Genomic DNA, 16,783 nt, shown 5'->3' with positions numbered 1-16,783 from the left:
ATGTGTGAACTTGATCCTGCCATTATAATATTAACTGGTTATTTTGCTCGTTAGTTGATGCAGTTTCTTCCTAGCCTCGAAGGTCTTTACATTTTGGCATGTTTTTGCAATGGCTGGTACCGGTTGTTCCTTCCATGTTTAGGGCTTCCTTCAGGGTCTCTTGTAAGGCAGGCCTGGTGGTGACAAAATCTCTAAGCATTTGCTTATCTGTAAAGGATTTTATTTCTCCTTCACTGATGAAACTTAGTTTGGCTGGATATGAAATTCTGGGTTGAAAATTCTTTTCTTTAAGAACGTTGAATATTGGCCCCCACTCTCTTCTGGCTTGTAGAGTTTCTGCCGAGAGATCTGCTGTTAGTCTGATGGGCTTCCCTTTGTGGGTAACCCGACCTTTCTCTCTGGCTGCCCTTAAGATTTTTTCCTTCATTTCAACTTTGGTGAATCTGGCAATTATGTGTCTTGGAGTTGCTCTTCTGGAGGAGTATCTTTGTGGCGTTCTCTGTATTTCCTGATTTTGAATGTTGGCCTGCCCTACTAGGTTGGGGAAGTTCTCCTGGATGATATCCTGAAGAGTGTTTTCCAACTTGGTTCCATTTTCTCCCTCACTTTCAGGCACCCCAATCAGACGTAGATTTGGTCTTTTTACATAATCCCATACTTCTTGCAGGCTCTGTTCATTTCTTTTTCTTCTTTTCTCTTTTGGTTTCTCTTCTCGCTTCATTTCATTCATTTGATCCTCAATCGCTGATACTCTTTCTTCCAGTTGATCGAGTCGGTTACTGAAGCTTGTGCATTTGTCACGTATTTCTCGTGTCATGGTTTTCATCTCTGTCATTTCGTTTATGACCTTCTCTGCATTAGTCTAGCTGTCAATTCTTCCACTCTTTTTTCAAGATTTTTAGTTTCTTTGCACTGGGTACGTAATTCCTCCTTTAGCTCTGAGAAGTTTGATGGACTGAAGCCTTCTTCTCTCATCTCGTCAAAGTCATTCTCTGACCAGCTTTGATCCGTTGCTGGTGATGGGCTGCGCTCCTTTGCAGGGGGAGATGCGCTCTTATTTCTTGAATTTCCAGCTTTTCTGTCCTGCTTTTTCCCCATCTTTGTGGTTTTATCTGTCTCTGGTCTTTGATGATGGTGACGTACTGATGGGGTTTTGGTATATGTGTCCTTCCTGTTTGATAGTTTTCCTTCTGACAGTCAGGACCCTCAGCTGTAGGTCTGTTGGAGATTGCTTGAGGTCCACTCCAGACACTGTTTGCCTGGGTATCAGCAGCAGAGGTTGCGGAAGATAGAACATTGCTGAACAGCAAGTGTACCTGTCTGATTCTTACTTTGGAAGCTTCCTCTCAGGGGTGTACTCCACCCTGTGAGGTGTGGGGTGTCAGACTGCCCCTGGTGGGGGATGTCTCCCAGTTAGGCTACTCAGGGGTCAGGGACCCGCTTGAGCAGGCAGTCTGTCCCTTCTCAGATCTCAACCTCCGTGTTGGGAGATCCACTGCTCTCTTCAAAGCTGTCAGACAGAGTTGTTTGCGTCTGCAGAGGTTCTGCTGCTTTTTTGCTGTTGTTATTTAGCTGTGCTCTGTCCCCAGAGGTGGAGTCTACAGAGACAGGCAGGTTTCCTTGAGCTGCTGTGAGCTCCACCCAGTTCGAGCTTCCCAGCGGCTTTGTTTACCTACTTAAGCCTCAGCAATGGCGGGCGCCCCTCCCCCAGCCTCGCTGCTGCCGTTTCAGTTAGATCCCAGACTGCTGTGTTAGCAATGAGGGAGGCTCCATGGGCGTGGGACCCTCCCGGCCAGGTGTGGGATATATTCTCCTGGTGTGCCAGTTTGCTTAAAGCGCAGTATTGGGGTGGGAGTTACCCGATTTTTCAGGTGTTGTGTGTCTCAGTTCCCCTGGCTAGGAAAAGGGATTCCCTTCCCCCTTGCGCTTCCCAGGTGAGGCGATGCCTCGCCCTGCTTCAGCTCTTGCTGGTCGGGCTGCAGCAGCTGACCAGCACCAATTGTCCGGCACTCCCTAGTGAGATGACCCCAGTACCTCAGTTGAAAATGCAGAAATCACCAGTCTTCTGTGTCGCTCGCGCTGGGAGTTGGAGACTGGAGCTGTTCCTATTCGCCCATCTTGCTCCGCGCCCCCATCATTAATATTGTGATGAACACCCTTTCACACGTCTCTATGCCTATCTATATAGTCATCCATATTTTACCTAATTGGAGTATTACACATGACATTTTTATTATGGACATCTTTCTTTCATTCTCTGTTAAGAAGAAGCAACAAAAAATTAAATAACATTTTTAACAAGATAAAAAAATTAATGTGAGCCATTCAACATGGTCTAAAATGACAAAAATTTCCCTACTAGTCAATTCTTTTCAATTTGCAGAGAAAAATTCTTTTGAAAGCCTCTGCTCCTTTAATTCCTCTGGTGGCTTCCATTTTAAATTTAAATAGGATACTTATTTTTATGTTTTTGATTTATGAATTATAGAAAATAGCATGAAATAAAAACTAAACATTTAGCATACTTACAATACCATTCAACTTTCTCCCTCTTAAACTTCTAATTTTAGTATGTTTCATTACCTTTACATTATTGTGATTTTCAACATTTACAATCTGTTATGTAGCAATAATTAAGACTGCCATTCTTGTCTAATACTAAAATTTTAAACCCTCTAAAATGTAGTTATAAAGTTGTGATTATGGCTGCCCCAGAGAAAGACATGCCAATCCCACATCCCTTAACCCCGTAGCTCAAAGTAGATTTTCCCAAAGCAGTGATTTTTAAGAACTTTCTTTCAGCTTGTAAAACTTCTATGATTTCATCTCTGCTATCATATCCTATTTATACCTCATATTGCGTACTTTCCTGTTTGAGAATTTATCCAAGTAACTTTTTTTCATATATGGAATACGAAGGGAATAAAATTTCTGAGTTCATGTCTGAAAACAGCTAGGTATACAATTCTTGGTCCAAAATAAATCCATTTCCAAACTAGGAAGACGTTACCTCGTTTACGTATACTAATTGGGCTTGATGCTAAGAAATGATTCTAGTTCCCTTGTAAGATAGACAATTTACTCTTTCTGGAACTGTTTTTTTTTTTTTTTTGAGTCAGAGTCTCACACGAACTTGGCCCACTGCAACCTCTACCTCCCAGGTTCAAGTGATTCTCCTGCTTCAGCCTCCCAAGTAGCTGGGAGTACAGGTCTGTGCCACTACGCCTGGCTACTTTTTCTTTTGTACGTTCAGTCGAGACAGGGTTTCACCATGTTGGCCAGACAGGTCTGAAACTCCTGACCTGAAGTGATCCACCTGTCTCAACCTCCCAAGTGCTGTAATTACAGGCGTGAGTCACAGCATCCGGCCTGGAACTCTTTTCTTTCCGGAACTCTTTGAGATTTTTTTTCTTTATTCTAGGTGTTCTGAGATTCCACCAAGATATATTTAGGTGTGGATCCCTTTGCCCACTCATTCTGATCAATTCTAATGGGCTATATCAATCCCAAGACTCATATGAAATGGTTTTCTATTATTTTCTGTCCTCTAATATCTCTCATTTTTATAATAATTTTGAAGCTCCATTAGAAGGCTGTTGATTATTCTAAGTCAGTTCACCATTTCACTTACTTTGCTTTCCTATTTTTAATCTTTGTCTTTTTTTATTATAAGCCATACAGATTTGCTCTACTTTTTCTTCCAGAGGACCAGCTTAGTTTGGTCCTATCAGTTTATTTAATTCTGTACCAGAGTATCATAATTTTAATTGTTAAACACTGTTCTTATTCTCTGACTACTCCTGTTCATAGCAGCCTATTCTTATTTTATGGACATATCATTCTCTGTAGTCCCAATGAACTTACAATGACAATTTTTTTTAAAGCTCTCTGCTGTACTCTGCATTATCTGAGCTCAATTCCTTTGTTCGTCTTGCTCTTTGACACATAAATTGCTTTCCTCAAATAGCTTGTGATTTTTGGTTTTGGTTAATTTTTTGAAAAGAAATATTTCACTTTTTAAAAATTATTATAATTCCGTTTCCTCGGTAAAGCTGGGTAGAGCGAAAAGGAATGCAGTATAAGAGAAAAACACCTCAGTTTCTCTTCAGCATGTGTTAATTAATATTCACCAAACTTTTCTTCAAAAGAATCTCGGAATTTTTTTTTTCCTTTTTTAATGAACCTGACATTGTCAACATAAAATCTGGGAATCTGTATTCTACCCATGGAAGTGTGAAGGAATAAAGAGAAAGGAACAGAATGTCTCCAAAGTAGCAAATTTGATCACTTTCAGATTTTGTTATCTATTATAACCAAAAGTTCCTAATATTTGTATAGAAACCTATCTTACTGGCAATTGTTGATTGATAATTAAAAGTGCATATTTAGCATTAGAATTAGCCTGCCTTTTCCTCCTTCAGTATCTTCCCTAAAACTCTACTTAGATTTGTTGTCATTTTCAAAAACTAGTTCTTACTGACCCGTTGGAAGTGATTCAAACGCTAGAAGTCTTTTGCTCTCAGAGGGTCAGTTAAGAACAGAAGGAGAAGTCACAAGCACTGGCTCGCTTACCTGCTGGGTGGTGCTGGTGACAATACCCTGCTGCAGGCGGTAGGCCTGCTCTTGAAGGTATTTTCTAGTCTCGTGATTTCGTAGCAGGTAGTTTTCTATCTGGAAATAAAGCACAGGTATCCCTCATGAATACATTTCAACCCAGCAGAGAATAAAGTACAAGTGAAACAGTCAGTTGCTGAACAAACCAAAGGGCTAATACACACATCCTGCCAGTGCCTTGACCCCACAAAACACATGGGATGGAGAAACTGGCTTTCATTGTAAGTACTGGTGGTTTTAGTTAGAGATTCAACTTGCAGGTAATTGGAGTAATTTTTGTGTAACTCAGTAGTTGAAAAAGATAAGCAGGTTTTTAATTGCCTGCAGGGTTAGAGACCCCACTTCGTGACTTTTCATCACTTTCAGCACACAACCTCAATCCTTCTCTCACATGAAATTTTAACTACCCAACAGTTCAGAAGTTAAATAAATATCCCCAAGGAATAAGGGTAGTGTTCTCTGAATCTCTTATAGCCTTATTCCAGCTGTAGAATGTATCAGCACTTAGAAAATTCTTTATTTTAACATAAAAAGAGGCAGAGAGAATCGCTAATACATTTGAAGGATACAGGCTGGTACAACTCAAAGACATATACTAATTTCATTAACCCATCAAATTTTCATATTTTCTCAAAAACAGGACTGAATTATTAAAATTATAGCAAATAAAAAATGAATTTCTGTATTTTTATATATAGATTATCTACTATGAAAAATTCAAAGGTACAAAAAACTAGATTAAAATAGGCATTCAATAAGAACAATATGTAATAAATACATATTTAACAAAAATGCCAGGTTAACTATTAAGAATGATAGGTACTATAAAGATGTTTTTAAAGGCATAATCTGAGGTTGGTAAATTTTGTCATCTATTTTTTTAAATTTGTTCTTTTTGTTTGTTTTTAATAACATCACTTAACCATTTGGCTTTTAATTTGTCACAGCAGTTCCGTGGTTAAGAACTTCTAATAACTGCGAAGCTCTAAGTATATTTACATTTTAATTTTTATTTTCCATATGCTAAAATGACTACTACTTAAGACCAATTAGAAACTATTAAAATACAGACTATAATTACGATCATCCCTTGAAAATATAAAGTGGAACAAAATGTACCTTTCCATTAAACATAAAAGAAGAAATTATAAAAACGAAAAGATACCCGAAATGAAACATCATTAAAGTGACACATTAATGCCTTTACAGTGTATTACATTACTTTCTCTTGCTGCTTCCCAAGTCATCTCTTTCCAAGGTGACATGACTATCGGTGTAAAATATTTTGCCAAAAATATTCTTGCCTGAAATATATGACAGGCACACACCACCATCCAGCTTCCGGTCCTTTTGCTTTATTAAATCATTTGGCCTCACTGCAGCACTGGCTGTGGCTGGGTCTGAGAGAAGGTTGCTTTTTCAGAAGGCTCATCTCACATACAAGCAGTGCATCCAAGGCTGGCTCATGCCTTCCAGATATTTCCCCAGATGCACCAGTGGTGCTTTATAGACTTAAGCCAGGAAGGAATTGTTTTTTAAAGTAATACTCTAAAGCTTGCTTCTAAAAACCAGTTCAAAAGGAAGAAACAGTAACAATTTTCAAGTGACTTTAATATCAGGTCTGTATACACCACCACCAAAATTATTTGCATCTTAGATCAATAGGGTAAACTTTGCTTGCATGTACCATTTCAGACTAAGGACAGAAAACCCACCTCCTGAAGGACCAAAGGGGTCATTATCATGTTTACTGGGCTTCCCTGGACAGCTGAGAGCAAGCTGGGAGATAACCTAGAGCTAGTTAGACATCTCTGGTCCCACTGCTGAAACAGAGCAAGAAGCAAAAACGAAACAAAAAAATCTGTATTTTAGTAAAGGAATCGTGTGTGTGTGTGTGTGTGTGTGTGTGTGTGTGTGCGCGCGCGCGTATTTTTAAGATTGAGTATTGAATCACATTATTTTTTTCTTCTGCAGAGTAAAACTAAATAGTCATATTTTTTTCCAGAAGACAAAAATCTACCTATTAAAATAAAAACGAATATATAAGAACACAGCAAGTTTTACAAGAAAAATCAATAGGCTGGGTGTGGTGGTTCACGCTTGAATGCCAACACTTTGGGAGGCTGAGGCAGGAGGATCACTTGAGCCCAGGAGTTGGAGACCAGCATGGGCAACGTAGCAAGATCTCATCTCTACAAAAAATTAAAATCTAGCCAGGCATTATGGCTTACTCCTGTAGTTTTAGCTACTCAGGAGGCTGAAGCGGCAGGATCACTTGAGCTCAGGAATTTGAGGCTACAGTGAGCTATGACTGCGCCACTGTACTCTGGCCTGGGCAACAGAGTGAGACCTTGTCTCAGAAAAAAAAAAGAATGGAAGAGGAAAGGAGAGGAAAAGGAAATGAGAGGTGAAGGAGGGGAGAAGAACAGGAGAACAAGAGGGAAGGAGAGGGGAGGGGAGAGAAGAGAAACCAATAAACACAAGCTTTAAAGTCACCTATTTTTTATTAACAAAGCACAAATGTTACAGTTAACATATCTGCATACTTTGTCCTGAATGTCCATTTTCTGTACCTATTTTCAATTTTCTGGCCTGTCAATTATGTCTTAATATAGTAGGATTCATATCTACCATGTTTGTAATTGTTTTCTATTTATTACATTTGTTTTGTTTCTTTAAGCATTTTGTATGGTTACATTTCTCTTCTCTCCTAGTTTATCAATTATACTCCTTTTAAAAAAGTTTTTAGTGTTTGTCTTAGTGTTTGCAATATGCATTTATAAATAATCCAAGTCTACTTTTAAATAATGCTATATTGGTTCATGAGTAGTGTAGTAGGTACCTTATAACATAAGATTGTCAGTTCCTTTTCCATCCTTTATACCACATTCACCCAGTACATTGTGGTTATTACTACTCTGAAAAAACAGTCATCTATTATATCAATTCATAATAAGAAAAATATACTATTACTTTATTTTATTCCCTCTGATGCTCTTCCTTTCTTTATGCAGATCCAATTTCTAATCTCTATCATTTTCCTTCTCCATGAAGAACTTTTAACATTTCTTGCAAGACAGATCTACTAGTGCTATATTCCCTCAGTTTTTGTTTATCCTAGAAAGTCTTTATTTCTCCATTACTTTTGAAGGATAATTTTCCTAGATACAGAATTCTAGGCTGCTAGGGATTTTTTGCATCAACACTTTAAATATTTCACTCCACTCTCTTCTTACTTACATGGTTTCTGACAAAAAGAGTAATTCTTATCCTGGTTTCTCAATACACACGTGTTTTTTTAGTCTACATTCTCTAAAGATTGTCTCTTTGTCGTTGGTTATCCACATTTTGAATTTGCTATACCTATGTGTGCTTTTTTGGTATTTATCCTGTTTGGTGGTCTCTGACCTTTCTGGATTTGTAGTTTAGTGTCTGTTGTGAATTTCAGAAAATTATCAGCCATTATTACTTCAGATATTTCTTCTGTTCCTTTCTCTCTTTACTTTCCTTCTGGTATTCCCATTAGCTGCAAGTTTCATCTTCTATAATTATCCCACAGTGCTGGGATAGTCTGTTCTTTTCTTTTCTTTTTTTTTTTTCTTTTTGCAATTCAGTTTGGGAAGTTTCTATTGAAGAATCTTAGAGCTCAATGATTCTTCCCTCAGCCATGTCCAGTCTACCAATAACCTCATCAAAGGCATTCTTCATTTTTGTTACAGGTTTTTTATCTCTAGTATTTCCTTTTAATTTTTTTTCTTAAGAGCTTTTATCTCCTGCTTACATTACCCATCTGTTTTTGTATGCTGTCTGCTTTCCCACTAAAGCCCTTAACAAGTTAATCATGGTTATTTAAAGGCTCTGATAATTCCAAAACTGGTATCATATATAAGTCTCGTTCTGATGCTTGTTTTGTCTCTTTCACACTTTGCTTGTTGCTTTTTAACATGCTTTGTAATTTTTGGCTGAAAGCTGAAAATGATATATCTGGTAATATAAACTGAGGTAATCAGCCTTTTAGTGTGAGGTTTTATATATTAACTGGCTAAGAGCTGGGCTCTGTTTAGTATTTGTTGTAGCTGTATGTGCCAGAGGCTTTGATTTCCTCTAGTGTTTTTGCTTTTGTATCCCGTTATTTTGGGGTTTCCCTAGAAATTCTTTCTTAATTACAATCTGTGTCTTGCAGTTTGCTCAGTTGTAATCCACTGTTATTTTATTTGATGTGGTGATAAGGTGTTAGGAAGGGGGAGTATTCTATAATCTTATGATTAGTTTTTATTTGTTTGTTTGTTTTTAAGCAATCCTGGTCCCTGGGCTATGGCCTTCAGAAATATTTCTTATCCTTTTTAACCCTATCCCTTATGTGAGACAGAAAGGCTAGAAAGGGAGGGTTGTTTAATTATCTTTCCCCTGTTCAGGTAAGATCCTACTAAAGTGGTTTCTTTGGCTGGTAGACCTTTGTTATTTAGAACAGAATGCTCTAAGTATATTTCAAAATGGTTATTTTCCTCTTCCCCCTGTCAGAAAAAAAAAAAAAAGAAATTTCTCTCCAATCTTGACTGCAATAGCCTGATGGGACTCATGGAAGTAAAATCCATGAAAGGGTGGGGGTTCCCTAAAACTGGACCCCTCGGAGTTTTTAGCTCTCATGATAGTCTATGCTAAGACTCTGGCAATTCATCACTTACTGTTTAAGTGCTCCTATAAGTTATTATTCTACTAGCTTCTGCTCCTGGCTGATCTTGGCTATGATTCACTGTGATTCTCTGCACCTCTCTTTCCAGTCCCCAGTTTTCAGGGTGATAGTTTTCCTTGTGGCTTAAGTTCTTTGATAGATCTAAGGAAAGTCATTGAGTTTCTGTTTGTTCAGGCATTCTTGCTGTTGTGAGGATGGGAGTGATAACTTCCAAGCTCTTGAGAGTTCAAATCTGAAACCAGAAATCTGGTTTCTCTAGAATATGTCATTTTTTCAAAGCTGATTAGTATCCTATTGGAAATTATAAAGATATCTAATATTTTTATGTAGCTTTTCACAAACTCCTTTTCACATATACTGTGTCACCGGATCCTCATGGTCACCTTAGGCAAATTAATCTTCCTGCTCTTTGTTTTCCATATCTGTAATAATAGAACCTACTGCATCGTTTTTTTAAGGAATACATGTTTTAATTTATGTAAAACATTTAAAACAGTGCCAGACACCTAGTAAGAATTATATATTGTCAGCTAACCATTATTACATAGTTTTATTTTTCCTACCTACATAGTTGAAAAAAAATAAAGTTCAGAAAAATTGAGTAACTTATTGAAGGTTATGAGAAGAGTTTAATTTTAAGTCAGATATTCTAAATTCAAATCTTGATTTATTTTGCCATACTACAGCTTTTCCCTCTCCCATCTCCAATCACATATGCCTAAAAAGCATTCAAGTGACCAGGCATGGTGGCTCACGCCTATAATCCCAACACTTTGGGAGGCCAATGTGGGAGGATTGCTTGAGTGCGGGAGTTTGAAACCAGCTTGGGCAACATAGTGAAACTTCGTCTCTATAAAAAATTTGAAAAATTAGCCAGGCAGAGTAGCATATGCTTATAGTCCTGGTTGAGATGGGAGGATCACGTGAACACAGGTGGTTGAGGCTGCAGTGAGCCATGACTGCACCACTGCACTCCAGCTTGGGCAACACAGTGAGACCCTGTCAACCAATCAATCAATCAATGAAGTATCCAACCATACACACCAGGCACTGTGCTAGCTGTGAGAATAAAAAAGATGAAAAAATACATAAGCTCTGCCTTCAAATAACTCATGGACCATTAGGAGAAAAAATCATGGAGCCAGGTAACTCAAATCAATGTTGCAAGGCCAATGACAGAGAGGAGCACAGGAAATCGGAAGACCACACACCTAGGGAAGGAAAGGGCCTCTGAGAAGTCTTCCTAGATGAGCTGACACTTATTTCAATCTCAACAGACCTGCATGGTAGTCAGGAAAGAAAAAGGATGTCTGGAACATAGCAGGGATTCTCAAACTTTACAAACACCAGGAAAGCTTGTGAAAACACAAATGCTAAGTCCCACCCCAGTTTCTGAGGCTTAATAATTTGCTTTTTTCTTTGACAAAATTCAACAGCCCTTCATGCTAAAAACTCTCAATAAATTCAGTATTGATGGAACGTATCTCAAAATAATAAGAGCTATTTATGGTAAACCCACAGCCAATATCATACTGAATGGGCAAAAACTGGAAGCATTCCCTTTGAAAACTGGCATAAGACAGGGATGCCCTCTCTCCACTCCTATTCAACATAGTGTTGGAAGTTCTGGCTAGGGCAATCAAGCAAGAGAAAGAAATAAAGGGTATCCAGTTAGGAAAAGAAGAAGTCAAACTGTCCCTGTTTGCAGATGACATGATTGTATACTTAGAAAACCCCATCGTCTCAGCCCAAAATCTCCTTAAGCTGATAAGCAACTTCAGCAAACTCCCAGGATACAAAATCAATGTGCAAAAATTACAAGCATTCTTACACACCAGTAACAAACAGAGAGCCAAATCATGAATGAACTCCCATTCACAATAGCTTCAAAGAGAATAAAATACCTAGGAATCCAACTTACAAGGGATGTCAAGGACCTCTTCAAGGAGAACTACAAACCACTGCTCAGTGAAATCAAAGAGGACACAAACAAATGGAAGAACAGACTATGCTCATGGATAGGAAGAATCAATATTGTGAAAATGGCCATACTGCCCAAGGGAATTTATAGATTCAATGCCATCCCCATTAAGCTACGAATGACTTTCTTCACAGAATTGGAAAAAACTGCTTTAAAGTTCATATGGAACCAAAAAAGAGCCCGCATTGCCAAGACAATCCTAAGTCAAAAGGACAAAGCTGGAGGCACCACGCTACCTGACTTCAAACTATACTACAAGGCTACAGTAACCAAAACAGCATGGTACTGGTACCAAAACTGAGATATAGACCAATGGAACAGAACAGAGTCCTCAGAAATAATACCACACATCTACAGCCATCTGATCTTTGACAAACCTGAGAGAAACAAGAAATGGGGAAAGGATTCCCTATTTAATAAATGGTGCTGGAAAATAGGCTAGCCATAAGTAGAAAGCTGAAACTGGATCCTTTCCTTACTCCTTATACGAAAATTAATTCAAGATGGATTAGAGACTTAAATGTTAGACCTAAAATCATAAAAATCCTAGAAGAAAACCTAGGTAATATCATTCAGGACATAGGCATGGGCAAGGACTTCATGTCTCAAACACCAAAAGCAACAGCAACAAAAGCCAAAATTGACAAACGAGATCTAATTCAACTAAAGAGCTTCTGCACAGCAAAAGAAACTACCATCAGAGTGAATAGGCAACCTACAGAATGGGAGAAAATTTTTGCAATCTACTCATCTGACAAAGGGCTAATATCCAGAATCTACAAAGAACTCAAAGAAATTTACAAGAAAAAAACAACCCCATCAAAAAGTGGGCAAAGGTTATGAACAGACACTTCTGAAAAGAAGACATTCATACAGCCAACAGACACATGAAACAATGCTCATCATCACTCGCCATCAGAGAAATGCAAATCAAAACCACAATGAGATACCATTTCACACCAGTTAGAATGGCAATCATTAAAAAGTCAGGAAACAACAGGTGCTGGAGAGGATGTGGAGAAATAAGAACACTTTTACACTGTTGGTGGGACTGTAAACTAGTTCAACCATTGTGGAAAACAGTGTGGCGATTCCTCAAGGATCTACAACTAGAAATACCATTTGACCCAGCCATCCCATTACTGGGGATATACCCAAAGGATTATAAATTGTGCTGCTATAAAGACACATGCACCCACATGTTTATTGCAGCACTATTCACAACAGCAAGGACTTGGAATCAACCCAAATGTCCATCAATGATAGACTGGATAAAGAAAATGTGGCACATATACAACACGGAATACTATGCAGCCATAAAAAAGGATGAGTTCGTGTCCTTTGTAGGGACATGGATGCAGCTGGAAACCATCATTCTCAGCAAAGTATCGCAAGAACAGAAAACCAAGCACCGCATGTTCTCACTCATAGGTGGGAATTGAACAATGAGATTACTTGGACACAGGAAGGGGAACATCACACACCAGGGCCTATTGTGGGGAGGGGGAAAGGCGGAGAGATAGCATTAGAAGATATACCTAATGTAAATGACGAGTTAATGGGTGCAACACACCAACACGGCACATGTATACACATGTAACAAACCTGCACATTGTGCACATGTACCCTAGAACTTAAAGAATAATAAAATAATAATAATAATAATAATAATTTGCATTTTTAATGAGTTCCTTGACACAGGTCAAAACAAAAGAGTTGGCCAAAGATGAAGTGGGAAGTGTATAGGAGGTAGATTCTGAACAGAATTTCCTGCTGTGTTACGGAGACCCTGCTTTATTTATCCTGAAAGCCACTAGGAAGGGATAGAGTGAAGATTTTAGTCTGCTCAGATTTACCATGAAATAGGATGGCTATTTTTTTATTGCAACATGTAAAGCTGACAAGAGGAGGCAAATGTGGCAATAATCCTGGTAAGAAATGATGAGACTTGAAGGAAGGTATCCATAATGGGAACAGAGGGAAGAAAAGCTAATGAAGGGACTTATGCTACGTGATGGTAGACTTGCTGATTGATAAGCTAAGGAAGAAATGAGAGAGGAAAGTCAACTCTGGAAGACTAGATGGAAGGTGGTAACACTGATCTGAGCAACCTCTTCATCAACTAAGATGGACCCTAAGATGAAGGAAACAAAGTTACCTATGGGGTAAGGGTTCAGGGCCAGCTGGCAAGGCAAATTTCTAAATTCCTACAGCTCTAAACATCCTAACAACAGGAACTATCAGATCCCTTCTATTCTGATTTACAACCCAGACAACTACGACTCTGACTGGACAGACAGCTAGCCTTACATTCTTTTTTGATAAGTAACTGCAGACCTGAAACTAGTTTCAGCCAGTGTACAGAGGCTGCACACAAACTGTCTTCATGTACTATAGTTCTAACATAAAGAACTAAATTCACCCTCATTTTAATGCTAAAACCTCACCCCAAAGTGAATATGAGATGTATGTTACATATGTTTACCCACTGCACATGCACTCTGCTCCCCTCATAAATATGTATAGCTTCCACCCAAGCCTGCTGAATATGTACAACTCGACTGTATGATGCATGCCTTGTGAGGCATAAAACCCAACCTGCCCTTCCCTTCTTTGAAGAGAGGAGCACATTCAGCACACACTAGAGGCTGTCTCTTCTCAGTTTGCAAATCATCATTAATGAAGCTATCCTTTCTAAAATTTAGCCATCTTGGTGGTCTTTTGGATGACATCACCAAGGAGAAAGAACAAAGGGGGAGGAAAAGTTCAAAGATTCCTCAAATAATACCACAGTGTGAGTGGAGCAGGCTTCTTCAGATGGGAAATATTTGAGCACATCTAAAATGCAGAGAAAGGTGGCCATAGAAAGAGAAGGATGAAGATATGGGAGAGCAAGGGAATGATTCAGAGGTTTCTAGCAGAGGGCAGAATAAGGGAGTCAAATGCACCAGGGAATGGCTGGGCTTTGAAGTGGAAGGTACCTCTGAGTTTGCCAGTATAGAGGCAGGAATGGCTGTGGATTTATATACATTTATAGATGAGGATGGTAAAGTGAGAGCTCAGAATACACTAAATTTCTTGATGAAGACAGAAGAGAGGGATCCATCTGTTGAGGACGAAGAGGAGGGAAGCTGTGCAAACTGATATTCAGTTCCACACACTTCTCCGACAGTCAATCAGGAAGTTAACTATACTTTAACTATACTTAAGCTCCAGCATGTTGATGTTGTAAGAATGTTATTTTATTCCACTTAAATTGCATGACAAGCTTTAGTGTTCCTTAGTTTACTCCTCCTCCAGTCATGCATTACCCCAGTTGTGGTCACAAGAACGCAAGACAATGTGAAAAAAAATAAATAAATAAAAATAAACTTTGTAAAATAACAAAGTATTGTTAATACCTTCAGGAACATAACCACAATTTAAATGTGAATTGCTTATAATTAAGCTACTGTTTCTTTAATACCTTTTGCAGAGCCTCTTCTGTTTTTTCAGGGTTTGTTTTTAGGGCTTGAGAAGCATCATACATAGGAATTGGCATAAATCTTAACGTGTAGTTCCTAGAAAAAGGAGAAAATAATATACTTATTTAAAAATAACTTCCTATTACCTTAATTAGCACTCATTTTTAAAAAAAATCCAAAAGGATAGCTGCAAGAGTAGCTTAGAAAATTCCAAACCACCAGACCATTTAGACCACTAGATCGCAGATTATCCTTTGTAATAACCACATGTCCAATACTACAGGCAACCACATTAATTCACACTACCTACAAAACTGACACAACTTTGAGGAATGCAGTTTTGTTGTTTTGTTTTTAGTTTTGGATTCCATCAAGGACAGAATTTTCACACTAGGATTGAAAAGATGAACAGAGGGCAAGCCTAGGGAAAGTCCAACATCAACTCGCTACATGGGTTTTAGTAACCAATAGACCTGACTGTACCTGGGTCCCCACAGTGATTATGTGTGACAACCAGCCCCAAACTGGTAGAGGGAAAAACAGAAATAAAAACAAAACATTTGCTTGCAAAGCAAGCCATTAGTGCCCACAAAACAGTCTATTAAGTTTCTGGGCTCCATTAAATGATGATGTCCAGTATACATAGGATTGTCTCTTTTAAAGCTGCTGGGAAAGGGTCTGCTGCCTGGCTAAACACTCTGACCTCTGCAGGTCCTTTCAGCTTGAGTTCAAGAGCTGCTGTCCACCAGGCTCTAGAAACCAAATGAAGTAACTGTTGATTGCTGTATATTATCCCATTGCTACTGGCAGGCCTATTGAACACAAACATGCAGGAGTGAGCCATTTTTGTGTGAGGAAAACACACAGAACTCTGAATCTGGTCCCTGGCCTTTGATCCTGACTTTGCTGCAAACTGCTACGTGCTGAAATGATCATTAACACCTGCTCACCTACCACAAACTCCAGTATTAGAGATGACTTCTGTCCTCCACTCCAAAATGCATCTGTCCATTTCTATAACACGGTGTTCAGGAAGAGATCAACTTCACCTTGGGCTACTTGGTGGCAACTGGGACATTAAAATTGCACAGTCAGCTGCCTTGTTTTAGGACTCTAAACTATCAGCAGCACTCACAGTGTGCTTCTGGGGCATATTTAGATGACATCTATTGGAAGAATAAATTAGCAACTAACTCGTAAAATAAGGTACTAATAAAGAATAAATAATAAAACCATCAACTTAATAGTAGCAGTCTAGATGGGCTACTGAAAAAAAAAATTCACCCAGTCCAACTTACAGGGTAGCTTCATGTAAAATAATCAGACAAACAGAAAGTTGCAATTTCTATAGCTCTGATTTTTAACTTAGCTTTGTTTTAGCAAAATTGTTTTTCTTTGCCTTCAGAAAATCCAGCCAAATGAAACTAAGAGACAATATGTCTTTTTTATGGCCTTCACAATTCTTCTTTCCCTCATCCAATTTTTATCATGTTACAGACCAGCATAGTTTATTTAAACCAAATGTGATTTTGAAGCATTGGCATCTTGGAGCAGAGCATACGTAATCGACTGTGATGAAGGCAGTCTGACAGTCTATCTGGAAACGTTGAGTATTGGTTGTCCATGCTCCTGACTTCTTCCAAACACCAGCCTGAGCTGGCAGTCTACATCAGGGTGGCAACTGTGCTGTTAGCATCCAGATGCAGTGTGAATAAATGTTTCCATTTGGGGTTTTGTGGTGCAACAGGAGTAACCATAGGGGGGTCTACAATCATGCAGTGGCAATGCTAAACTGATGGTCTGAGCTGCTTAACCCCTATTTAGTGATGGCCTGGGGTCAGTAAAGGGAAGAGGCTGAGAGATGAGTCCCTGTGATTTTGTAGTGGCAGTAACTTTGAACTCCTGGCTAAAGTAGAGCCACAGAATTTAGAAATGGAAGGGACTTGGAGATCATTTATCCTAATCCTCTCACTTCATGAAAAAAGAATTAATCAGAGAGATTAAATGACTTGATCAAGATCATAGGCTTGT

The 16,783-nt window shown here is 38.7% G+C and overlaps 1 protein-coding gene across 10 annotated transcripts in view; it reads right to left on the bottom strand.

The window, feature by feature from the left end:
- CARMIL1 (capping protein regulator and myosin 1 linker 1) overlaps positions 1–16,783 on the bottom strand; it is a 347,932-nt gene that overhangs the window by 93,447 nt on the left and 237,702 nt on the right. For all 10 annotated transcript variants that reach the window (XM_033216407.1, XM_033216412.1, XM_033216416.1 and 7 more), the window contains 2 exons: positions 14,755–14,848; positions 4,573–4,671 (listed from right to left, as the gene is read on the bottom strand). In XM_033216407.1, the coding sequence (XP_033072298.1) occupies positions 4,573–4,671; positions 14,755–14,848 (193 nt within the window). The remainder of the gene's footprint in view (positions 1–4,572; positions 4,672–14,754; positions 14,849–16,783) is intronic.

This window comes from Trachypithecus francoisi, unplaced genomic scaffold (genome assembly GCF_009764315.1).
Source record: "Trachypithecus francoisi isolate TF-2019V2 unplaced genomic scaffold, Tfra_2.0 Lachesis_group10, whole genome shotgun sequence".
NCBI classification, from domain to species: domain Eukaryota; kingdom Metazoa; phylum Chordata; class Mammalia; order Primates; family Cercopithecidae; genus Trachypithecus; species Trachypithecus francoisi.
This window is presented reverse-complemented; position numbering and strand designations above follow the sequence as displayed.